Source organism: Helianthus annuus, chromosome 17, assembly GCF_002127325.2.
Source record: "Helianthus annuus cultivar XRQ/B chromosome 17, HanXRQr2.0-SUNRISE, whole genome shotgun sequence".
Lineage (NCBI taxonomy): Eukaryota > Viridiplantae > Streptophyta > Magnoliopsida > Asterales > Asteraceae > Helianthus > Helianthus annuus.
Genome location: NC_035449.2, coordinates 40,060,919 through 40,087,200, shown reverse-complemented (window position 1 = coordinate 40,087,200; position 26,282 = coordinate 40,060,919). Strand labels below are relative to the sequence as shown.

The 26,282-nt window shown below is 38.6% G+C and overlaps 2 protein-coding genes and 3 long non-coding RNA genes across 5 annotated transcripts; all 5 read right to left on the bottom strand.

Moving 5' to 3' along the window:
* Nucleotides 1–3,450: 3,450 nt before the first annotated feature.
* On the bottom strand, nucleotides 3,451–4,243 carry LOC110924077 (glutathione S-transferase T3-like). Its single transcript, XM_022168118.1, has 2 exons — nucleotides 3,919–4,243; nucleotides 3,451–3,833 (listed from the first exon to the last, which is right to left on the bottom strand). Exons 1-2 carry the CDS (start codon nucleotides 4,241–4,243, stop codon nucleotides 3,451–3,453), a joined length of 708 nt encoding a protein of 235 aa, XP_022023810.1.
* A 3,122-nt stretch (nucleotides 4,244–7,365) lies between these two features.
* Nucleotides 7,366–9,405, bottom strand: LOC110921074. The gene is made up of 3 exons (XR_004886920.1): nucleotides 9,191–9,405; nucleotides 8,407–8,796; nucleotides 7,366–7,675 (listed from the first exon to the last, which is right to left on the bottom strand). It is a non-coding gene; the product is annotated as an uncharacterized LOC110921074 (long non-coding RNA).
* Nucleotides 9,406–16,593: 7,188 nt separating this feature from the next.
* On the bottom strand, nucleotides 16,594–18,110 carry LOC110920809. The gene is made up of 3 exons (XR_002581928.2): nucleotides 17,981–18,110; nucleotides 17,464–17,517; nucleotides 16,594–16,792 (listed from the first exon to the last, which is right to left on the bottom strand). It is a non-coding gene; the product is annotated as an uncharacterized LOC110920809 (long non-coding RNA).
* Nucleotides 18,111–18,228: 118 nt separating this feature from the next.
* On the bottom strand, nucleotides 18,229–19,008 carry LOC110924076. The gene is made up of 2 exons (XM_022168117.1): nucleotides 18,393–19,008; nucleotides 18,229–18,236 (listed from the first exon to the last, which is right to left on the bottom strand). The coding sequence occupies exons 1-2, from the start codon at nucleotides 19,006–19,008 to the stop codon at nucleotides 18,229–18,231; spliced, it is 624 nt and encodes a 207-aa protein (XP_022023809.1).
* Nucleotides 19,009–23,597: 4,589 nt separating this feature from the next.
* On the bottom strand, nucleotides 23,598–25,013 carry LOC110920975. Its single transcript, XR_002582049.2, has 3 exons — nucleotides 24,884–25,013; nucleotides 24,367–24,420; nucleotides 23,598–23,694 (listed from the first exon to the last, which is right to left on the bottom strand). It is a non-coding gene; the product is annotated as an uncharacterized LOC110920975 (long non-coding RNA).
* Nucleotides 25,014–26,282: the final 1,269 nt, after the last annotated feature.

Here is a 26,282-nt window from a genome sequence, read left to right as displayed (position 1 = left end):
GGCCGAAAAGGGCATATTCGGTATTTACCGAACCGTAGCCATAACCGCAGGTTATGAGCGAGGTAAAAATTATTAAAAATCTTTAAAATTCCCAAAATATTATTTTAATACAGTGGGTAAAAGTTTTGGTGACGAAATCTTGGTTTAGATAGGCGTTATGCTAATTGCGCCTTTTATTACAAAAGTTTATTTTAATCGCGCTATTTAGCATAACTCTCATTCTAGACCTCGGATTGACGTGAAACTTTAAGGACATGCTTAAAATTTAATAAGCAAGGTTCTGGTCCGTTCACGTGTCCGAAATACTCGTTTTATTTTCAAAATGGCGTTACGGTCAACTTTTAGGCGATTAACGGAAATGCGCAAAAGACTCGGATAACTCGTGAACCGATCACAGAGGTTTATACCATCATGTAACCTGGTCCTAAGAGAGTCCTAAGGTATATCTATACCTCACTAAAACGGGTCAGAACTGAAGTCAAATCAAAAGTCAAACTTTTGCGACATTCGGCTCCGAACCGGGTCAATATAGCAAACGGTCGATTCAAACGAGCGCAAACAAGTTTATATACTTATTATCATGTTTCATGATTATCAAAACAGGTTCCATCGCATATACATTACAGGTTATGCATAAATCGCAAAAATAGCTTTCTGTTGACTTTTTAACCGCACGTTTGACTCGACATTTGACATAGTTAGAGTGGTGATCAGAGGGAACCCCTTTAGAGGTTTATTACCCACATAGATACCAACTCAAAACTACTTTTGATCCGACAATTCACTGGACCATTTGTGAATTATCGTTATGACAACCGTTAGTTACGACGGTTGAGTTTATAGGCTAAATCTATGGAAATATGAGACCAAAATGGTTGTGAACGACTTACAGAAGTTGTATCTTGCTTAGAGAGCAGAAGAGAATGCTAGAGAGCTTCTTAGAATGATCAGATAGAAGTGTTTGAGTTGTGTGAATGTTATGAACCAAACTAGCCTATTTATAGTGAAACAATGCACTCAAGATCATCACACAACAGCCTACAGCTGATCATGGATGATGGGCATGTGTCCCCTGGAGCTATGGGTCAAGTGTAGGGTGCCCATGCCTCATTTATTGGTGTTTGATCGTTCATAATGCTCAAAAGGCAAGAAAATACAAAGTTTCTGCATCTGGGCGTCCCACGCGGCCCGCATGGAGAATCCATGCTACTTTTACGCGGGCCGCCTGAGATTCAAAAATCAGGCGAGTAAAGGAGGAGGCTCGCGGCCCGCCTCAACTTAAGCCAAAACCTCGCGCGGGCCGCGAGAGGTTATATTTTCAGAACTTTTAAATCTTTTGTAATGATTACGAAATCCTGGTAATTAATAACGAAATCTTTCGTAATGATTTACCTGACCTTTCGGGTTTGCGGTTTGGCCCTCGGTTAATTACAACTAAGGACCTCGTTTTATTTACCCGCGTTGTTAAGTCCCCGGTTAGTTTATTAATTATTCAGAAAGTCTTAACTTTCATTATTGACGCTTTTAACCCTTCTCATACGAATTTGATTATAACTTTCTCGTTTCAAAACGGAACTTCGCGGAATTTATACAATATGTTCTAGCGAGTGTATAATACTGTTACAAAGCCTCGGGAGCGTTAAAGGGTCACTCAGAGGTATAATTAAACATGTTGACACAGTTAACCCCTGTAGCTTGTAATCTCTCACTTTCTTCCGCGTTTCGCTTCCGTACGATCCATGATTTATTCGTTTGAAGGTACAAGCACCATTTAGGGTTACTATACAGTAAATTTACCCTTGTTTGACATTTATAACCCTCGAATTTATATACTTTCAAGGTTTGTCAAAATTTGTCCTTTATTTAATATAAATGCCACGTGTAATCAAATGACACGTGTTAACACATTATTGGACGCAAAAATTCGAGGTGTTACATCCATTGACAAGAACCGAAGCACGAGAGCTCCGAACAATAGACATCACCCACCCACGCCACTTAGCTGAGAAATTCATTTGGGCCAACATGTCATCCAAAAAATCCCATCTCAAAGTATCGTAAGCTTTCTCTATATCAACTTTCAGAAAAAAACTCTTTAACTTCGCTCTTTTCAACCACGCAATGGTCTCATTAAGGATCAAAGGCCCGTCAAGAATATTTCTATCACTTTGAAAAGCAGTTTGCTCCTCCGAAATGAGCCGTGGCATAAACTGCTTAAGGCGCAAAACGAGGACTTTAGAAAGCACTTTGTTCAGTACCCCGACCAAACTAATAGGCCTATAGTCCGAAAGAGTGGCTTGGTCACGACCAAACTAAGAGATAATTAATTGATTTTTTTAGTATGTACTTTTAGGATCTTTGTTATGTACTTATATAGGGAGTTTAAATGAGAATAAATTACAAATTAAGAAAAAAAAGAATAAATGATACAAAGATAATTTGAACAAATCATTTAATGAGTCTATAATTTATTTTTGCTAATCAAATTAATGAACTATAATCACTTAATGATTTTATCTTATAAAAATTGTGCACCATACACAATAAAAACAATCCCGCACATGATTTTACATATTCAACGTTTCCTACACCATTAAAACAATATTTTGGTGTAGGATACATAATTTGTAGGACTCAAACACTTTTAAATAACTTTGCGACTCATAATAAAATATGTGTAGGACACAGCATTTTAAAATATTTTTTTCACTTTTAATAAAATTGGTGTAGAAGCCAACACATTAATGGCGGGAAAGAGCATCCCCAATAAGGGGTATTTTTTCTTGTTTAGACTAGAGGGTATGGGGAGGCTCATCCACATGAGGATGGGCTGCCACGTAGGCGTCACATCACCATCTCATGGAGGATTGGCCTCCATGCATTTTGAGGGGGGTGGAGGATGAGCCTACCCTACCTAATTATTTTATAATTTTCTAAGTTTTTTTTGTTAACTTAATAAAAACTTTATAAAAATTAAATTAAAAAATACAACATAAAACTACATAAATAAATTCATTTCATAACATTAAAAAAAATTATATTTCCTAAAAAATAAAATTACTAATCCTAGAAACAGTAAACATAAAAACGAAAAAAAATTACGATACGATTAAAAAACTAAACAACCTACGACGTCCATTTTTTCTTCACATCTTCCAACCTCATAATCCTAAAATCCTCCCCTTGAGCATAGTCGGCCGACACGGTTTTCTTGTGACTATATTTTTCGGTCGCGAACTCTTTGAACGAACGGAATTCGGATATCAACTCGTCCATTTTCGAAGACGCCTTCGAGCCGCCCCCTCCACCCGAGCCGCCCCCTCCACTCGAGCCGGCCCCTTTGCGCTTTCCGGCCGCCTCTTTTTTTGCTTTGTCCCTTCCGGTGGGACAATCCGACTCGTGAACGGGCAACACATCCTCGTCATATATCGGGTCGTCGTTTATGTCGATTTAACAACGAGCGGTGGAGCCTCCCGCACTATAACTTCCGGACTCGAAAGTTTTAGTCCGTTTGGCGGTTGCGACATCATTTGGAACCGCCTTCCATTTTGGTTCTTTCTTTAAAACGTTCCATGCTAGGAGGTGCGGGAAAGGCGTTGAATTTTGAGAGTCCCGCTTAGCTATAGCAAGGTTAAGAATGTTCTCGTCGTTACTCTCGCTAGGAGGACAAGTGTAAATTTGGTTATAATACCCGTTAAAGGTATTGATGGTCTTGCTCATTTTATGCCACTTTCCCGAGACATATTCGACATAACGAGCCGGGCCATGCTTCATAATCCCGTTAAATCTTTCCGTTGTCGCCTTCCAAAAACTACTACCCGTTTGGTTGTTCCCTAAATTTAAAAAAAATGCATTAGTAAAAATAAAAAAAATGAATCTTTTTAAATTTAAATTAAAAAAACAAACTTTGGTTCATACCGATTATCGGGCAAGTAGAGGACTTAACAAACGCCATTGCTAGCGCCTCCTCCTCTATTTTCGTCCAAGGTCTCGCCTTTGCTCTCGAACCGCTTTTTGGCGCGGTTTCGGGTACGGTTTCAACCGTCTTCCCCTTCCACTTGTTTTTTTTGTGCTTGAGCTCTTGCGGTGGCGATTCGGGGACGACTTCTTCATCATCATCATCAACTTGAACCGGGGGTTGCAGTTGGGAAGTTGGCGGTTGCGATTGGAGTTGTTCAAACGAGTTGCGTTGCATGATTTGTTGGAGTGCTTGGTATTGTTGCATTTGTTGAACTTGGGACATTTGTGAGAAGGCGTTGGGTGTTTGTTGGAAACCCGAAAACGTAAATTGCGGAGACCCTCATGAAGGATCCATAGTCGGAGTGTAAGCGGGAGTCGAAAAAAAGTTAGGTTGGTTCGGGTTGGGATTGTTCGAGTTGGGGTTGTTCGGGTTAGGGTTGTTTGGGTTGAATGGATGCATGATTAGAGAAAATGGTATAAAAAAGAGGGAGTGTTTTTTTATAAAAATGGATGAGAATGGGAGAAGAATGGGAGAAAATTGTATAAAAATGGATTAGATAGAGGGTATTTATTTGAATTTAAAAAGGAATTTTTTTATTAAAATAGAGCCGTTGTAACGGCTATAAAAAATTGAAAAGAGTCTGTGGGGAGTCGATCTTGCCGAGCCGAGCCCAGGGGGCGGTGTGGGGGACCGGCGCCGGGCCTTTGCCGGCCCCCATACCCTCTAGTCTTATAAGGGTGTCTAGTTTGCACCTGCCTAACCAATCCCCTTCTTTCTCTCTCTTGCCCCCCCCCCAACCCCAAACACAAAAACACATATTATCTCTCCTCTCTCCTACATCACACTCACATAACCTTCTTTCCTTCATTTTTTTTTGAACGACAAATTTGGATCATTAACGGACCACTGGAGTATCATCGTGCCACAAGCGGAACCACCCGAGCATATCCATCTCCACTAGGCATAATGCCTATACACCAATTCAGGAGAAAACCCAATAAATATGGGAGAACCCCCTTTGTGAGAATCGAACCCAGGACCTATGGTCCAAAGCCTTATCTCACCCCCAAGATGCCACTAGGCTATAAAGCCATGGGCTCCCTTCATTTTTTCTCATTTTTCTTCACATGCATCACCACTAGGGGCGGCAATTCTTGACACGACCGGTTAACCCGACCCGAACCCGACACGAATAAAACAGGTTTGGGTCAACTAACACGACCCGTTTAAAAAACAGGTCGGGTTCGGGTTGACCCGTATTAAAAACGGGTCGGGTTCGGGTTGACCCGTATAAAAATGGGTTGACCCATTAACCCGTTTAACTATTTAGATAAAAAAACATGTTATATATTTTATTTTGTTTTTTCGGTTTCTATTTTACAAGGTTAGTTATAATAATGTTAATTTTGAAACATTATATTATTTATTTATCACACTCATACTCATTATTAAACATGTTATCGATAACCCGCTTAAAACCGAACAACTCGTTTATAAATCGTCAACTTATATCACTCATTTAAAAATATGGGTTAAACGGGCCGGGTTCGGGTTGACCCGAATTAATATGGGTCGGGTTAGGGTTGAAATCTTTGACCCGAATAATAATATAGGTCGGGTTCGGGTTGAACATTTCAACCCACCAACCCGCCAACCCGTAAACCGTCAACCCGCCAACCCATCAACCCGACACGATTGCCACCCCTAATCACCACACTCTCTCTTCTCCACCTCACACCCTCTCTCCTCCACATCACTTTCTCTCTCTTTAAAAACATCAAAAAACCTCTCTATTATGGATGCTCTTAATGAGACTTGAGTAACTCTTTAAAATATCTATTAATATTCTACATCAAATTGTCTATAATACCCTTAGTAATTAAAACATTAATTAAAAGTAGACAAAAATAATATCTTCATTCATAACCATTGATAAAAAAATATAGGATCTAGATTAATTTTTTTTTTTTAAGAAGTTTCTTCTCAAGTGAACCTCCCCATGTATATATATGTAAGGTTGGTGATTCTTATTTCCAAAAATGTAATTTTAGAAGCATTGTATATCTTGTATGTTATGTTTTATGTAATTATTCACTCAAAACAAGAAATAGTATTGGTATAAATACTTAACTTGTGTTGCTGTTTAAAAAAAAAAAACCTTGTGTACGTATCATAACATCAGAATTAGATTTCTTAATATTGTTTGTATTGAATAGAATGTTTAGGGTTTACAATGATGTGTGGTTTTCTTTGTAAAGTTGTGTTGAACGATGTTTATATGGTTAAACTTGTAAAGATTGTAAACTGACCATTGCATATAAAATGATTGAATTGCCCTTCTCATTAACAGAAAAAATAGATAAAGTTAACCCAGTAGACTAAAATGCCAACGGTGAAACTTTTTTGGACCCACAGACGAAAAATGAAACATTTGGACTAAACTGACAAAATGACTCAAACCACAGGGACTAAAATGTCATTTTGAATCTATAATAAAAGAAAATAATGGAGAACATGTATCATCTATTGACTATTTTTTGGTTCCCGCCTCTCTTCTACTTAATTACAGATAATTATACTTTTAATTTTAATTAAAGATGCTTATTACAAATGAATTTAATTATTAATTATTCATATAACCTTATATTTTTTACTTGAAGTTTTACCAAATTTATGTTGGTTAAAATATTAAAATAAAAATAAAGGATAATGATGAACATTGTTTTTATGAGTGATTTCTAAAAAAGTTTAAATATTTAATGTTGTTAGAATGTTAGATGGTAAAAATGGTAAAATTACAATGTGTTCATTGAATAATAAAAATAGGTGGTATGAAAAACTCAAAGCTAATACACATTTAAAAGATATAAAGTTTTGAAAATTGGCTTAACAATTTTTATTCACTATCTCACCAATGTTCATTTCCTTAAATACATACTTGACTATATATATTAACAAATTACATTATATCTTATTCTATTAGTATTATACTAGCTTAAGAACCCGCGAATTTCACGGGTTGATAAAAGAAAATTTCTTCAATAGTACCACTGACATTAAATATTATGATTTTATATACGGTAAAAGACAACCGAATAGATTAGATTACGATGGCAAATTTAAATACGTGAATATGCAACGATCACAATTCGTTGAAAATCTCTTTATAAACCACATTAGTTGTTTCATCTTTAAATTTACCATTGTTGTCAAGTATTAGTAGTTTGACTCCATTTCGTTTTTTTACCCTTGATAGAACAACATACAATTGACCATGAGAGAAGACGGGTAATAACGAAACTATCACCCATGACTTTTACGAAATCTCATTTTGGATTAAGTTTCTAATTAGATTTTTATTCACAAACGTTGTGTATATGGAGGTATGTAAGGGCATATATAAAGATATTGGTAAGAAACAAACATTGAACATTGTTTATTAACATCAAACACGACTTGATAACCTAAAATGTTAAAGTTGACATATGTAAGAAAAACAAACAATTTGTATTAAAAAAGAGAGTTACTCATAGATAACGTTAAATAACTTGAAAAGATTCAAACGTTACTGGGGTTATAATTGTTTGAACTTGATGTTTGTAGTTGAGTTAAAGGTCTTCTGGTCCAGCGACACTCCGTGTTCAGAACATTCATCATCCTTCCACAACCTCATTATGCGGCACATGTATCTCTTCATCTTCTTGCTATCTTCAACTAATCAAAACAAATATGTAGAATATAGATTTTCAACCCAAAAATAAACAAATAACTAAACACTTAACTAATTAATCATGATCAAACTAAAACCCTAATTCACCCACCACAAATAAAAAAACCTAAAACTAATGTTTCAAAATTGCCAGTTAATCTATAGAAACATACAAACTCTTATCACCTAACTACTTCCGATCAAACAAAAACCCCAATTCACCGTCCACAAGCAAAAACAACCTAAAACTAACATTTTAAAATTGCCAATTCATCCAAAAACATACATATATATAACTTTCCCCTAACTATTACTCATGAGACTATAACTCTAATTCACCCTGGAAAAAAAAAAAAAACTAAAAATGAACACATCAACTAAAATGAACACATCAACTTCGCCAACTAATCAAGAAACATACAAACAATTTTCATGAAACTAACTCTGATCAAACTAAAACCCTAATTCACCCGACCAAAAAAAAACACTAAAATTAACACTTCATAATATATGAGTAATCGAGAAACATACAACAAATTTTCACCTAACTAACTCTGATCAAACAACCACCGCTTAATTCATCCGCCACATAGGAAACCAAAAATTAACACTTCAAAATAGCCATCTAATCAAGAAAAAAAAATTGCAACTATATAAAACCTAACACTTTTACAATAAGAATCTTAAAAAAGCAGCACCAAAGTTATAATCATAACAGAAGGTTCTTTTGAATTACCTTCCTAACAGGCTGTATCTCAAGTATGATCAATCCAGCACCAGTATGAACACTAAACAGTAGGGCTTTCACATCTAAGTTCCATGCCCTTGTGTTGGGGTGACCATGCCTCATAGCGCCTTTCGCTTTCATCATTCATCGCCTCACCTGCATAGAACGCCCCGACACTTGTGATTCCACCAAGGCCTGCACCCCACACCCTCAATGGCGTCCACCTACGTGGCACCCTAATGATGCCCATAACATATAGAGGAAAAGTGTAAACTGTGAGAATGGAAGCCCTAGTCTGGCGGCAATAGGTGTCAAAACTGTTGCAATCGACCACCAAACAACTCCAAAATCGAGCACTTGTTAACCACCAATTTTATCTGCCTATTTACCACCAACAATCTGCATCCGAAAAAAACATGCATCAAAAAAATTAAATCTTGTTAAATGACAGTGGGTTAGGAAGATAACATGTCTGCATAGGTAGCATATGAGCAAACAAATAGCATTGCTTTTTAAATAAATAAAAATAAATGGCATTGCAAGTTAAGTTGTTCATATCAAGTGATGATAGCATTTTCTAATATGCCGTCCCTCTTTTACGTTTATAAAAAAATATCAAACTTTATGCTTAATTCGGAAACTAAACTAAAGTAGCTCACGCTTATTTACAGGTTCCTATTAATTTTAATAAAACTGCATAAGATGTAACTAACAGGTTTCGTTTTTTCGATATAAATTCTAAATAAACCAATCCCTATCCATATTAAACAAAAGTATAGGGCGTTTACAGTACCTGCTTTTGGCTAAAACAATTCAGTTCTAATCATTGAAATGTAACATTCAATGTCTGTAAAACCACTAACAACAAAATGTTTAATTAGCAATTAGAATGTCTTCCAAAACAAATCACAAGGGCATAAAAAGTAACAACAATAGCACCATCACAAAGAAATAAAGCCTCAACAGTAAAATAATCAATGGATTTTGGTAGCATTAGGACCATTAAACATCACAAACCTGTAACAAAATAGACATGTGTTGCTAGTTTCACGATATTTGTGGCGAGTGAACTCATCCTTTATTGCTGCAAGATGAAGGTCATTAACCACAACCTCTGCAGTCCCTCCAGCTAATGTTCCCCTGTCATGTTATAGACATAAAAAGCAGTGACCAAAAACAACTCTAGAACCTAACATACCTTGATTTTAATTCAATTTCAATTTAACAAATTGCAGAAACCCTAAAATCACACCTAAACCCTAGCCTTCACAAATCTTCCACACAAACATCATGCATATTTATATATAGATATATATATATCGACAGCAAGCAATACCGGTTAAAGAACAATTCAGTGGTTATCATCATCTTTGTTGTTCGAAGATTGTGGCGGAGGACCGGAAAGTGACGCAAGCAAATTCAAATGTCCATGAGTTATCGGCAGATAATTCCCAACCCTAGCCGTCGACGCCTCTCCCATCGACTGCTGAATAAACCTCCCTTGTGCCGTCATCACACTCGTTTTCATCGCATCCAAACCTACACCGTAGTTGTAGAAACAGTCGCATCCAAACCTACACCGACATCGTCGAAACAGTCCACAGAGAAGGCTGGATGAGAGAACAAAGAATATTATGGTTTGTGAAGATAAAAGGGGCGGTCATTGAAGGAAAAGAGAATTAGGGTTTTTGATTGAAGAGAAAAAGAGAGCGTGCGTAATAGAAGAAAAAAATCCCGCCCAAGAGGGAATTCTCTGGCTTAAGAGGATGTCCACAACATCAAAATAATTTGCTAAGAATATGCCATGTGGCTAAGATGTATTCTTTTAGTATAGTAGATAGATACGGGTTTATTTAACCTTGCAATGCATATGTTTTTTTTAAACATAACTTTTCTTATTATTAATTATATAACATTACATTTATCAACATGTGTAATACATGGTACAATAATCTAGTGTGTGTGTGTGTGTATATATATATATATATATATAAGTTATTTTGATCATAATTTTGGGTATAATAATAATTACTATTTAAATATATTTAGCTATATTGAATAAAAACTATATAGATAAAAGCTCGTTTAGGCTCATGAGCCGGCTCGAGCTTGATATCCAAAGCTCGGGCTTATTTATTAAATGAGCCTCATTAAAAGTTCAAGCTTGTCTAAGGTCATTCGATATAAAATTTTAGCAAACCTATTTCAAATAGCTCACAAGCAACTCAACTCAATTACACCTACAGATAATATAATTTCACAAAGATCACATTTACCATTGTGATACTTAGGTGGTGTTTGTTTTTTCAGAGGTAAAACGTCTGCAGTCTGCGGACTACATTGCAGACATCTGTAGCTGAAGAGGTGGACCAAACCTCTGCAGTCTGCAAGAAGAAGACTGTTTGTTTTATAACTTCTGCAAGCTATTAACAATAACATAATCAAAATTCAGAATTTAAACACCTATAATCAAGTTACTAACATAATCAAAATTCAGAATTTCAACACCTATAATCAACTTATTAACATAATCAAAACCCATATAATCAAATCATAAGTGAGTAAACCCAGATGCTAATTCAACAAAAAATGAACTTTAGCATCTGAATGAATAAACAAAAATTACCACCATTGTCCTAGTGACAGAAACAGAGAACCCAAATCATGAAATCAAAAAACAAAAGTTGAAGTTTAGCATCTGAATTACACCCAACATGTTGAATCTCAATAAGTTAACAATAAAATTAAAGAAAGGGTTGTCATAAAAAAACACACCATGATGAACCAACCTCTCAAGAATGGTATATTGAGGAAGAATACCGCTACAGTAGAGCATAGTTGTCATCGACGCCGCTGGATCTACTACAAGCACAACCACTAGCCTGAATAACGATTGTGCCAACTGTCCGGTGCAAGATATCTATGGAGAGGAGAGGTGGTGGCGGCGGCGGCCTGTAGGAGGAGACGAACGGCGGCGCGACGGGGGTGTGGGAGGAGAGGTGGTGGCGGCTGCGGTTTGGGGGAGGGGTGGTGGTGGTGGCGGCAGCACGACGGGGCTGTGGGAGGAGAGGTGGTGGCGGCGGTGATGTGGGAGGAGAGGTGGTGGCGATGGCAGGGAAGAAGAAGGGAGGTGGAGGAGGGGTTAGGGTTCTGTGTGTTTTGTGAAGAGGTTAGAAGAGTTGAGAAGATGGTAGTCCATGTCTGCACCAAAAAGTGGTCAGGCAGAGCTTTTTGAATGATTTGTCTTCTAAAAAATAAACACGCTCCAGATCCCTACGTCTGCGTGTGATCTGCGTAGAAAAGAAAAAGAGGTTGTGAAGTACTTTTCTTAAAAAACAAACAACACCTATCTCCTTGATCAGAACCAATGTGACCTATTCACCACCATAAATCCTTTGTGAGTCAATAACTTCATAATGACTTTTAAAACATCATAATTCACACTTTTGCACCATATCTTTTTTATAGTTTATATGCCATTCATACATACCATATCATAATCATACGTTAAATCAAATATATTAAACCACACATGGTGTTATTACATATGCTTTTCTTCATTTAATAGATGTTAGCTTTACTTCACCAAAATGTGAGTCGGTGAAAAACGATAAAACTTAACCGAACGGTGAATTGGAAAAATTCCAAGAGATCAGGAAAATAGTATTATCGGTTAGAGATTTTTCTCTACGGCCCGGGATTGTATTCCCCTCTTCCCACTCCCCACTCTGTATGCTCTAAGACTTGAAACATGATAATTGTTCAGAAAGATTCTCTTTCAAAACATATTATTTTTCATCTACACACAAGATGAAACTAAAAAAAATTGAACAAGACATGATCTTGAATGTCACTCTACTACTACTTGATATGATATTACTATGGCCCCCACAACACCATTGTTGACACCCCCCTAAAGAAGTCAAGATCCGGATTAACAAGTCTATGAACATCTGGATCATGATTCTTCTCTTTAACTTTTCTTTCAGCATTGGCATGGACCCTCTTGTGACAACCCAAAGCCCGAACCGACCCGAATTCCTTCAAGCAAATTGGACAATTATGGGCCTTTGATCTCCTTTTCAACTCAAGTGAAATGTCAGAATCAGTAGCATCCATGTCCCCAAAATCTTTATCAAATGACCCAGTTGTCTCAACTGATTTGTACTTCACCAGAGTTGACCCGGCCCGACCCGGACTAACTTGACCCGACCCAGTTCCAAAAATCAAATCTTTTTTCAAACCCATTGACCCATCTACTGAAACCTCAAACTCAACATTCCTTTGATGACTCATCAATCTAGCTTGACTTGAAATTACCAATTTAACCTCATCTAAATCCCTCACTCCCATAGAAAGCATCATCAAGCAAATAGCCCCTTTTTCAACTTCATCATCATCATCAAAAGAACTCAACCTAGTAATATGATCATTAGGCTTAGGAGACTTGTACCTTGTGCATGATCTCTTCTTCCTCACTGGAGTTGCTACTTCACCATCATCACAACCATCATGATCATGCTCCATTGATGACGTCATCACAGATGGTTCATCAAACACCTTAGATCTTCTAACTGAATGACACCTCATATGACCATACAAAGCCTTCACTGAATTAAAACTCTTACCACATTTCTCACACACACTCAGCTTCATTGACTCTTTTCTTGAATCACATCTTTTCTTAACAATGTTACAATAACCTTTGCTCGAATTCGAAACCCTCCAAGATCTTTTCGGGTTCTCTCTTAAAACATACACATTATTACCCTTACAATCTTGGTCAACTTCCACTTCTTGTTGACTTTTCTTGATCATTACATCATTAACATCCCCTTGATCAGTTTCTTGAACACTCTGTTTTTCACCTCCACTTTTCTTGATCATTTGATCATCATTTTCAAAACCATCAAGACCCTTTTCACCATTAACAGATTCTTGAGATTCTTGATCATTACCCATTTTTCTACAGGCTGCAATTAACGCTAAATGGCGCCTCATGTGACCTCCAAGCTTCTTGCCATTAGAGAAACTCTGTTTACAAAACCTGCAAATGTGACACTTTTGTTCTTGATCTTCATTCATTTTTCAAGATTTGTTCAAGATCCAATATACCCAGATGAAAATTAGCAGAAAGAAGTTGAGAACTAAGAGAAATTTCCAATTTTGAAGGGGCAGAGGAATGTGGGATAAAACCCAAATGGGAAATTGTTTATGAACCCTAATTTGATTTGGGAAATTGGGGAAGAAGAAGAAGAAGAAGAAGAAGAAGAGGGTAATGTGATGAGTAGAAAAGAAACTATATGGTAAAGAAGTGATCTTTAGCAAGAACAAGATTTGTTTCATACATACAATCCCTCTTTCTCTCTCTAAAGGACGTTCTTACTCATCTCTCTCTCTCACGCGCACACACACTTGGTAGTTATGATCTGTGACTTTTTTAAAGGGTGAATGTATATATACGTGTGTATACATATAGACACATGTGTGTGTGTGTAGAGTAGTAGTATACTTGGCACTGAAGCAAGTATATATTGTTGGTACATAAAAAGTTTGAATCAAGAAAATTCTGTTAAAAATATTGTGATATATTTATATAAAAAAATGAGATAAGTTTAACTTAATATATTTTATAAAAATTATATTAGAAAAAAGACACGTGTACTCGAATGATGAAAATCACATGAATGAAAGAAACTAACATAACTATGATATATGTACGTATCACATGACTGCGTCATTTTCTAGTAGTGAAATTTACGCAATTACGTTTTAATTGTAGTTCCCGGTGTCTAGAAAAATGAGAAGTAACACAAAGCATTGTGAAAATTATATGGTTAGGTCTTTCTATAATTTTACTAGATATTCATAACACGATAAATTTATTAGTGCTCGCGTATTTTATGTGTTTTTCTTTTTTCTATTCTTTTACATGATATTTAATATCTTGACCAATTAAATTATTCAATCATTTTTATCTTTCAATTTTATTACAAACATTTAAAAAAAGCATAATAGTTGTTTGTGGTAATGGGAAAATAAGCGGGAAAAGAGGATTCAGAAAGAGCAGGCAGCATTTAATGTCCGATATGAAGAGTATCTCGGCTGGCTTTATACTTCTCCAGCCGCAAACATTAAATGAGATAGTCATCCTACCGTTCGGAGTCAGACACGTGTCTGAGCTCCCCAAAGACCCTTAAAACCCGTTGGATCATCTCATTAAATATCACACATGTGAGATAAGGCATGCAGGTTATATAAGGAAAGCAAGGAGTGATCATGAGACGGACTCTCGAAAGGAATCACATTTAACACTCTCTCATTTACTCCCCTCTCATTCATTCCGACCAACATTCTACACACATTTATTGGATTCACACCTTAGAGGAAGCATCCCGGTGGTCATACTCATCGGGATAAACTCCTCAGGTCTTCCGACAAGTTTACTTATTCTCACGCCGGAGCTTGGTCACGGATCCCCCTTCCGGGGCCCTCCGTGACGAGGCTAACGGTTTACTTTTTTGTAGCAACAAAGGCCGGGATATCTTGACGTCAGCGAAGACCCCATTGAACGTCAGCAGGGATTCGGGTATTCGACATTGGCGCCATCCGTGGGACACAGCCGGAATGGTGTCTCCACACTGAACTCCGACGTCAAAGATAACCTGTTTCAAAAACAGCAACATGGCTACTCCACCCGGTTCACGTATCATCCAGACGGTACAGAACGACCATGATAAGGTCACAAAAGGAGACATAACCCACGAAGAAGAAAACGAAAACCAAGTGGAAGTTCTGAAAAGAGAGGAAACCATCACTCCAGATTTTGTCGCCATGCACAAGGACAAGCTAAAAAAGTGCCTCGAAGATTTAGAGAGACAAGAAAAGCTTAACAGCCTCAGGGCTAGACTGTCCTTCGACACACCTTCCAACCAGGAAGGGGTAGACCCACAAAAAAGGGCAGTGGTAGTGACCCACTGGAAACATTCATGACTGCCCTCAGGCAGATGTCCTCGGAAGAGAGGGAGGATCTCTTTGCAGGAAAGAAGGAAAAAGGGAAAGAAATGGAGAAGGAGGTCAAGGTGGTGATGGTCTGGATCAACCCTACCTCCCTAAAGACTTAGCTGAAATTTCGAAATTCACTAGAAGGATCGCTGGAGACAAAGCTACCTCCAAACTTCGACAGGTATGACGGGACTAGAGATCCCGAGGACCACCTCCATGCCTTCAGAGGTGCAGGACAACTGGGGCGGTGGCCCATGCCGGTTTGGTGCCACATGTTTGTGCAGACCCTGACGGAGGGGGCAAGGCTCTGGTTTGACAGTCTCCCCCCCAGAGGAATCGACAGCTATGAAGAGTTGAGTGAGAAATTTCTGAGAAACTTTGGTCAGCAGAGGAAAGTGGTCAAGAACCCAAACGAGATTCTACACATAAAACAGAGGGACAATGAGCGAATTGACCAATACATGGAGAGGTTTGTCAAGAAAAGCATGAATATCAAGGACGTCCCGGAGGTCATGAAGATCAACAGTTTCATTAACGGGTTAAAACATGTACAACTATGCGAGAAGCTGGGGGAGGAATTCCCACATTCGTTTGACAACCTCATGGATAGAGTCAGAGCCTTTGTCAGGGGTAAAGACACAGTTAGCAAAGCTAAGGAGATGGACACCACACCCCGAAGGCTCACCACGGCTGCAAAACCTCCCGAAAAAGGTACACCTTACTCAAGAAAACCTGCTTTTGATAGAATGTTGCATGATAGAGCAATGCTCTCGTACTCCCCATATAGGCCACGGGGAAGTGGCCCATCCCCCTACTCTGACAGCTTCACCCCTCTCACCAAAACCTCAAGTGAAATATTGGCTACTGAGAGGGTGAAGGGCTCCTTCCCAAGGCCACCACCCATAAAGCCCGGGCCGAAATGTGACAACCCTCACTAAACCAGGTATCCGTACGGTTTAATTAATAATTAATTGCTGCTTAATTACTGTGCTTACTTGAAATTACTGATGAACTGCTACTTGAATTCTGATTGTTAGGTCCGCTTTCCCATAACGTTAGATTTCTTACAAAAGAATGATTTTTCGGACATCAAAATATCAACTTGACACATAATAAAAATTTTTACAAAATTTGGGCATGACCCGTTTGTAAAACGGACATGCCCCCTGTTTTTGACATAATAGACACATTCACATACGACCCTTTTCGACATTAAACTACCCCAAATAAAAACAACAAGTTTTCAAGTATAAGACTTTTAACAAGATTTAACAAAGTAACAAGACATGGACCCAAAAGCATGCATATAAACTAGCGGAAGCGCTTGGTATAATAAGGTTTGATCACGTGCTCGCTCCATGTCCCCAAATCGCCTATAGCGGAGTTTTACCTACATTAACAATCAACATTTTAAAAGGTTAGTTATCACCTTAGTTAAATCATAATTCTTTCGTTTAAGCTTTATTCTTACAAAACATTCTTACTTTTACGCATTCGACTACCCAAAAAAAATTGGGTTAGGCATAGACACCCTCATTGAGAGTCAAGCATACACATTCGACCCGTTTAATTGGGTTAGCATAAACACTCTCGTTGAGAGCTAAGCATACATATTCGACCCGTTTAATTGGGTTAGCATAAACACTCTCGTTGAGAGCTAAGCATACATATTCGACCCGTTTAATTGGGTTAGCATAAACACTCTCGTTGAGAGCTAAGCATACATATTCGACCCGTTTAATTGGGTTAGCATAAACACTCTCGTTGAGAGCTAAGCATACATATTATTCTTCGTTCTATCCGCATAACGGATTATAACTTTCACATTCCTTATGGCATTCAAAACTACCCGTTAGAACGGATAGCGTTCATCTTTACTTGACACGATTTAATTTCAATCGGTCAAGATATATTGCTTAACACCACTTTCGTTAGCATACCCAAATCCACAAGGGATTTGTCACTTTCTTGCTACTTGTCACATTTGTTATACAAGGATAGTTCTACATCAAATTGTATAAATAGAAAATATAACAAGGATTTGTATGCAACGAAACATACCTCGATCTTGTGCTCCTTCCGCTTTCTTAGTGCTTGTACCTTCTTCTTTTACGCCTACATTAGAACATTCATTCTTTCACTTAGTTTATCAATTGTTTCTACTATTTTCATATACATTCATCTTTTAGGCATTTCATCGAACACTTGGTAGGCATCATATTTAAGGTACAAGGTACAAGTCTATTAAGCATGTTCCTACTAGTTCATCACAACACAAGAATCACCTTCCTTTGAATTCACATAATTTCCATCCTAAAATCAGTTTATCTAGCATTCAAGCATCACAAACAAATTCACATATCAACTAACACATGATCATAATCCTTATGAACTTCCTATTAGTAACATAATCTTTACAAGGTGGGTTTTCACTACACTTTTCATACAACCTAAAATCAAGCATGATTCTTGTTCAAAAAGCAATCTTAACTCAGATTTTCTTACAATTGATACAAGGAATCGAGATTGGGTTTAACCCCACACTCAACAAGTCACAATTTCAGAAAATTGAACTTACCACTTCACTAATTAGGGTTAGATTTTCGCAAAAAGGGGCTCATGCATCGAATTTTCTTGTGATTTAAGCTTCAATTTCTTGATTTCTTGAGTTTAGGGTTTTTCACCCTCTTTCCTGCTCCTTGTTCGATCGACCCAAACACCAGATATAGGTGTTTCTTCATTTACTAATTAAAACCCCTTTTTGTTTATTAATTACACTTTAGTCCCTCCTACTTTGAGAAAGTGTTTTAATTTAGGCTTTACCAATTAACTAGCTACCATTTAGTCATGTTTCATTAACCAAGTTACATTCTTTATTTATTTGTATTTATTATCCTACTAACATTTTTGGGGTGTTACAAGTCTACCCCCCTTAAAGGAGGTTTCGTCCTCGAAACCTGCGCACATAACTAGTTTAAAATTTGACATACCGAAAAGAAAAGGATAGTGTTTCCTCATTTCATCTTCTGCTTCCCATGTGAGATCTGAACCCTTTCGGTGCTGCCATTGTACCAACACTTGTCTAACAGCTTTGTTGCGGAGATTCTTCACCTTGAAGTCCTTAATGGCTATGGGTCTTTCGACATAATTTAACCCTTCGTCCAACTCGATATCATCAAGAGGTACTAGTGCTGTCTCATCCGCAAGACACTTTCTCAATTGCGACACGTGGAAGGTATTGTGAATCCCGTCTAGAGCAGGCGGTAATTCTAATTGATATGCAACCCTTCCAACCCGAGCTAAGATTTTAAACGGTCCAATGTAACGAGGACCTAACTTACCCCGTTTGCGAAAACGGATTATACCCTTCCATGGGGATACTTTTAGCAAGACAAAATCTCCGACTTGGAATTCAATAGGACGCCTTCTCTTGTCTGCATAAGCTTTTTGCCGATCTTGGGCTGCTTTCAACTTTGTTCTAACCATTTCAATCTTTTCATTCGTTACCGCTATTAAATCACTTGGTGCAAGCTCTCTTTGTCCTACTTCACCCCAACATACGGGAGTCCTACATTTTCTCCCGTATAGTAGCTCGTAAGGTGCCATTTGAATACCGCTATGGTAACTGTTATTATAAGAAAATTCGACCAGTGGCAATTGGTCGTCCCAACTTCCCCCAAAATCTAAGGCACACGCCCTCAGCATATCAACAAGTGTTTGAATGGTTCTTTCTGACTGGCCGTCAGTTTGAGGGTGGTAGGCGGTACTTATGTGCAATTTCGTACCCACACTCTCGTGAAACTTTCACCAGTAACGAGAAGTAAATCTAGTGTCCCGATCCGAGACAATCGACACAGGCACTCCGTGATGGGATATGATCTCGTTCATATAAATTTCTGCCATCTTCTCGGAAGAGTAAGCTTCTTTGATGGGTAGAAAGTGAGCGCTTTTTGTAAGTCGGTCTACGATTACCCAAATTGTATCGTGCCCTTTCTTTGTTTTAGGAAGTTTGGTTATCAGATCCATCGTTAGTTCCTCCCACTTCCATACCGGTATCTCCAAGGGTTGTAATTTCCCGTACGGCTTTTGATGTTCTGCTTTCACTTGGGAGCATGTTAAGCATTTCGCGACGTATTTAACTATGTCACGCTTCATGCCCGGCCACCAATAGTTGGCTTTCAAGTCCCGATACATCTTTGTAGCCCCGGGATGGACCGAATATCGAGATTTATGTGCCTCATCGAGCAAAGCGGCCTTGACTTCTCTTCTAAATTATCGATCACACCTTTTAATCGTTCTTTCTTCAGGTCTTCCGCTCCGAGCGACTTTATTTGGGATTCGCGTATCGTCTCGAGTAATCGTGGCGTAACTGTCATCTTCATGGATTTCACTCGAAGGGGAGATGGATACTCTTTAATGCGAACACTACCGCTGCCAATTCTAAATCGTGGGTTGGGTAGTTCACTTCATGTGGCTTCAATTGTCGTGAAGCATAAGCGATAACTCTTCCTCTTTGCATTAGAACACAACCTAATCCCTGGTGTGAAGCGTCTGAATAGACCACCAGGTCTTCAGTTCCATCTGGTAATGTCAAGACCGGGGGATGTGATAGTTTCTCTTTTAACATTTGAAAAGCCTCCTCCTGTTCTTTTCCCCACACAAACTTCTCTTTCTTTCTTGTCAATTTGGTCAAGGGTAAGGCTATCTTGGAAAAATCCTGTATGAACCTTCTGTAGTATCCCGCAAGACCCAGAAAACTTCTTATCTCTGTTGGGTTTTTCGGAGAAACCCACTTCATTACAGCATCGATCTTTGAAGGATCAACTAAAACACCCTCCGAATTTATCACGTGCCCCAGAAACTACACTTCCCTGAGCCAAAAGGCGCATTTTGAAAATTTTGCGTAGAGTTTCTCCTTACGGAGAACTTCAAGTACTTCACGCAAGTGCACTGCATGTTCGTCTTTGCTTCGTGAATAGACCAGAATATCATCTATGAATACGGTCACAGACTTATCCAACATGGGTCGACATACACGGTTCAAAAGGTCCATAAATGTCGCCGGCGCGTTAGTTAACCCGAAGGACATAACTAAAAACTCATAATGTCCATAACGGGTTCTATATGCGGTCTTTGGAATGTCTTCTTCTCGCACCCTAACTTGATGGTACCCCGATCGCAGATCTATCTTGGAGAACCAACTCGCCCCTTGTAACTGATCAAAAAGGTCATCAATTCTAGGTAAAGGGTAGCGGTTCTTTATGGTCAGCTTATTTAACTCCCTATAGTCGATGCACATGCGCATCGACCCGTCTTTCTTCTTAACAAATAAGACAGGCGCTCCCCAAGGCGACACACTTGGGCGTATGAAGCCCTTGTCTAAGAGGTCTTGTAATTGTGTCATTAATTCCCGCATTTCCGTGGGGAGCTAATCTATAGGGAGCCTTCGCGACCGGTTTCGCACCCGGATTCAATTTGATATTAAATTCCACTTCTCGCTCGCTCGGGAGTCCCGGCAATTCCTCCGGGAATACATCCGGAAATTCGTTCACAATTTCAACATCTTCAAGCTTCGGGGAGCCTTGTTGAGTATTTACCACGTAAGCTAAATATGCTCTACTTCCGTTGAGCACATACTTGGTAGCTTGAACGAGAGTACATAACTTCGCTTCCATCTTTCTTTCGCCTTGTACATTTAATCGTCTTCCACTTGGAGTTTGGAGAAGTATAGTTTTGGTTTCACAATTTATCTCCGCGTGGTTTTGAGACATCCAATCCATACCCACTATTACTTTAAATTCCCCCAAGATCATAGGTATGAGATCGATGGAAAACTCCTCATCCTCAATGGTTAATTTACAATTCTTACATATTTCGTGCAGCAAATAATTTTTTCTATCTGCTATTTCTACTTCTAAGGGCATCGACATTCGTTCAATCTTAAAGAAAGGATGTTGAACGATTTCACTAGAGATAAACGACATAGTGGCTCCGGTGTCAAACAAAACATAAACCGGTATGGAATTTATTAGAAAGATACCTGAGACCACATTTCGTTGGGATTTGGCTTCTTCAGATGTGATTTGGAACATTCTCCCTTTTGCCCTAGAACCCTCTTGCTTCTTATCTTCTTTCTTTGTCTCTTGCTGAATCTTTGGGCATTCCGACTTGATATGCCCCCTTTCAAAATAGTTGAAACAAGTCTTTGGGTTGTTCGGGCATTGATAAGACGAATGCCCCTCCTTACCGCATTTGAAGCACCCCTTTTTGCCTAACAAACACTCTCCGGTATGGAGCTTCCCACAAGTCTTGCATGGTGATATCCCACCTTTCGACTTACCCTTTCTTCCTTGGTCCTGAAACTTCCCCTTTTTAGATGGACTAAAACTTGCACCCTTTTCACTCGGTCTCTTTTCCCCGCGCTCTTCTTTCCTTTTAATCTCGATCTCTCTATCCCGTGCTAAATTAATGAGCTCCTCGAGGGTTTCACATTTTGAGGGAGTGATGAACTCTCTAATTTCTGCCTTTAACACGCCATAGAAACGATTTATCTTCATTCTTTCGGTTGTTACCAAATCCCCACAGAACTTCATCTTATCCATAAAAGTGTTTGATATTTCATTAACTGATTCGTTTTTCTGCCGGAGGCGTAAGAAATCCTCCTGAATCTTGTCGATAGCCAACTGAGGGCAATGATATCTCATGAAGGGCCCCTTGAACTCTTGCCAAGTCATAACTTGCAGCCTATCTTCGCCTACTTCCTTGCTGTGCGCATCCCACCAATCTTTCGCCTGATGGGTTAATAAACCGGTGGCGAACATCACTTGGTCCTCCTTAACGCACCGACTCCGTATAAACACCGCCTCTATATTCGAGACCCATCCTTGACATTCAACTGGGTCGATTTTACCGTCATACGTCGTCGGATGGCATGCCATAAAATCCTTATAAGTGCACCTTCTTTCCTTACCTCTACCATTGGATCCTTCGATTAATTCTTTCAATTCTTCGAACCTACTGGTCATCATAGCATCCACAACCCCCAGAACTCGGCTTTCTACTTCTTGGGCCAACCGTGGAAGATTGGCTTGCATAACCCCTTCCGCTACTTCCGTAACTTTGTTCTCGAATGCTTCTTGTCTAACCACATCATTGTTATCATCATTATCATCATTAACATTTCTTGCATCGGCCATCTACACAAAATCATGTTTACACTTATTACGGATCATAGGCTTTAGCATATCATTATTCATCAATCCGTGTCACTTATACTCGTTCTTACATTTTGAGTTTTATTTCATACATTCGTCGTTCGTCTCATATCTTCACACACATTTCGTTCAACGTTTAATGGTTTTATACCATCATCATTATCTATTTATTCCTTACATGCTTATTTTGCCCCATATTGACCCGACAGAATTATGAATCCGGCTCCCGGGAAGTCCCGTTAAATAAAAATATAAAAATTAAAGAGAATCGTGGGCTGGATCAGACAAGCCGTCGGCGACGGCTCACCAACCCGTCGGCGACGGGCTTTGCAAATGGCCGTCGGCCAATTTACCCCGTCGGCAGACGGTTAGGTCGTCGGGCAAGGGGGTGGCGTCGGCGACGGGAGGGTACCCGTCGGCGACGGCCCTTCGTTTTGCAAAACGCTGCAGCTTGATTTTTGGGTGTTCCGACTGTTTTCCGGGTCCGTTTTCAGCTTCCCGGGTCCCGGGACTTCTCATTTAACCCATCTTAACACTTCTTAACATAATAAATCTCAATTCTTAACCCGTAGCGCACTATACATGTTCATATTAAACAAATGTTTAAAATTTTACCTCCTTGGCGATCTTGGAGCGAGCACATTTGCACGAGCCATTGGTTTGAGTTCGAGCACTAAGACTTCTGCCGAATCCCTCAAACCTTGGCTCTGATACCAACTTGTTAGGTCCGCTTTCCCATAACGTTAGATTTCTTACAAAAGAATGATTTTTCGGACATCAAAATATCAACTTGACACATAATAAAAATTTTTACAAAATTTGGGCATGACCCGTTTGTAAAACGGACATGCCCCCTGTTTTTGACATAATAGACACATTCACATATGACCCTTTTCGACATTAAACTACCCCAAATAAAAACAACAAGTTTTCAAGTATAAGACTTTTAAGAAGATTTAACAAAGTAACAAGACATGGACCCAAAAGCATGCATATAAACTAGCGGAAGCGCTTGGTATAATAAGGTTTGATCACGTGCTCGCTCCATGTCCCCAAATCGCCTATAGCGGAGTTTTACCTACATTAACAATCAACATTTTAAAAGGTTAGTTATCAACTTAGTTAAATCATAATTCTTTCGTTTAAGCTTTATTCTTACAAAACATTCTTACTTTTACGCATTCGACTACCCAAATAAAAATTGGGTTAGGCATAGACACCCTCATTGAGATTCAAGCATACACATTCGACCCGTTTAATTGGGTTAGCATAAACACTCTCGTTGAGAGCTAAGCATACACATTCGACCCGTTTAATTGGGTTAGCATAAGCACTCTCGTTGAGAGCTAAGCATACATATTCGACCCGTTTAATTGGGTTAGTATAAACACTCTCGTTGAGAGCTAAGCATACATATTCGACCCGTTTAATTGGGTTAGCATAAACACTCTCGTTGAGAGCTAAGCATACATATTATTCTTCGTTCTATCCGCATAACGGATTATAACTTTCACATTCCTTATGGCATTCAAAACTACCCGTTAGAACGGATAGCGTTCATCTTTACTTGACACGATTTAATTTCAATCGGTCAAGATATATTGCTTAACACCACTTTCGTTAGCATACCCAAATCCACAAGGGATTTGTCACTTTCTTGCTACTTGTCGCATTTGTTATACAAGGATAGTTCTACATCAAATTGTATAAATAGAAAATATAACAAGGATTTGTATGCAACGAAACATACCTCGATCTTGTGCTCCTTCCGCTTTCTTAGTGCTTGTACCTTCTTCTTTTACGCCTACATTAGAACATTCATTCTTTCACTTAGTTTATCAATTGTTTCTACTATTTTCATATACATTCATCTTTTAGGCATTTCATCGAACACTTGGTAGGCATCATATTTAAGGTACAAGGTACAAGTCTATTAAGCATGTTCCTACTAGTTCATCACAACACAAGAATCACCTTCCTTTGAATTCACATAATTTCCATCCTAAAATCAGTTTATCTAGCATTCAAGCATCACAAACAAATTCACATATCAACTAACACATGATCATAATCCTTATGAACTTCCTATTAGTAACATAATCTTTACAAGGTGGGTTTTCACTACACTTTTCATACAACCTAAAATCAAGCATGATTCTTGTTCAAAAAGCAATCTTAACTCAGATTTTCTTACAATTGATACAAGGAATCGAGATTGGGTTTAACCCCACACTCAACAAGTCACAATTTCAGAAAATTGAACTTACCACTTCACTAATTAGGGTTAGATTTTCGCAAAAAGGGGCTCATGCATCGAATTTTCTTGTGATTTAAGCTTCAATTTCTTGATTTCTTGAGTTTAGGGTTTTTCACCCTCTTTCCTGCTCCTTGTTCGATCGACCCAAACACCAGACATAGGTGTTTCTTCATTTACTAATTAAAACCCCTTTTTGTTTATTAATTACACTTTAGTCCCTCCTACTTTGAGAAAGTGTTTTAATTTAGGCTTTACCAATTAACTAGCTACCATTTAGTCATGTTTCATTAACCAAGTTACATTCTTTATTTATTTGTATTTATTATCCTACTAACATTTTTGGGGTGTTACACTGATACTTGTACATACCTGCATCATACTTTACATACCGTCACTACATTATTTATATACTGAACTCTAGTGACAAACATGATGCACGAAAGCACAGTAACACCATGAACGGATAACCTATTGAACATGGTGATAAAGCCAGCATCAGGCAGATAATGCCTCTAAGGCCTGTATGAGCCAGAAAGATTTTACTACACCCATAGTGAGTGTAGGGATACAAGGGTTATAGAACTGCGTCTCTAGGAATAAGTTACAATGACTGGATGTGCCTAAAATGTACACTAAGCACAAAACACAGCACTTTAACGAACAATTCAGCCTCTGGCTAGCTAATAAAGTGCCAAAACATGAGAAAATATTACTAGACACCTTCCAAAGTGTCGGGAATAAGTTGTGTCACTAAAAATGGTATTGACGACATTTAAAACCTTTGTTAAGCGCATTAACGGATTACTATCCAACCGAACAACCGGATTATACCCGGAACATGAAAATATTGCCATAAACATTATTTATCTTTTTCTGAGCCAGTTAGGGTCCCTGAACACCCTAACACCCGCTTTAAAACACAGCACACAACTAACCGAGTTAACTACTTAACCAACCTATTTAACCTAACTATTGGTTACATGTGGACCAAGACCCCCCCCCCCCATTGAAATCGGCCCCAACTAGAAGGGGACACACCTTGAATTCTTTTTATTATTTTAATCAAGTTGTCTAATATCTAAATAGCACATAATCCTTTGGACACTCATCTCATTAATGTCTATAAGTAACTCTTGATACACATTAGAACTTTCACACATCAACACCCACCAAACTACTCTCTCTTTCCCTCTCTATATCTCGGCCGAACACCCCCCTCCCCCTACATCCATTGTTCGAGTTTGATCATCCAATTCCAAGCATACACAAGTGTTAAGGATCTCGTATTAGGAAGCTTGGTGCAAACGGAAGGCGAAGGACCTCTTTCTCTAGCTTTTATCCACCTCATTTGCGCTTAGATTCTTCCCTAGCCTCGAGCTAGTGGTATGTCACTTAATACACCTTCTTGA

What these genes read in the sequence shown, in the direction of transcription:
- LOC110924076 (XM_022168117.1), bottom strand. Translation starts at nt 19,008, where the DNA reads ATGGCACCTTACGAGCTACTATACGGGAGAAAATGTAGGACTCCCGTA.
- LOC110924077 (XM_022168118.1), bottom strand. Translation starts at nt 4,243, where the DNA reads ATGTCCCAAGTTCAACAAATGCAACAATACCAAGCACTCCAACAAATC. An exon ending in CTCTACTTGCCCGATAATCG is followed by an intron (nt 3,834 to 3,918) that starts GTATGAACCAAA and finishes TTTTAAATTTAG; the next exon opens with GGAACAACCAAACGGGTAGT.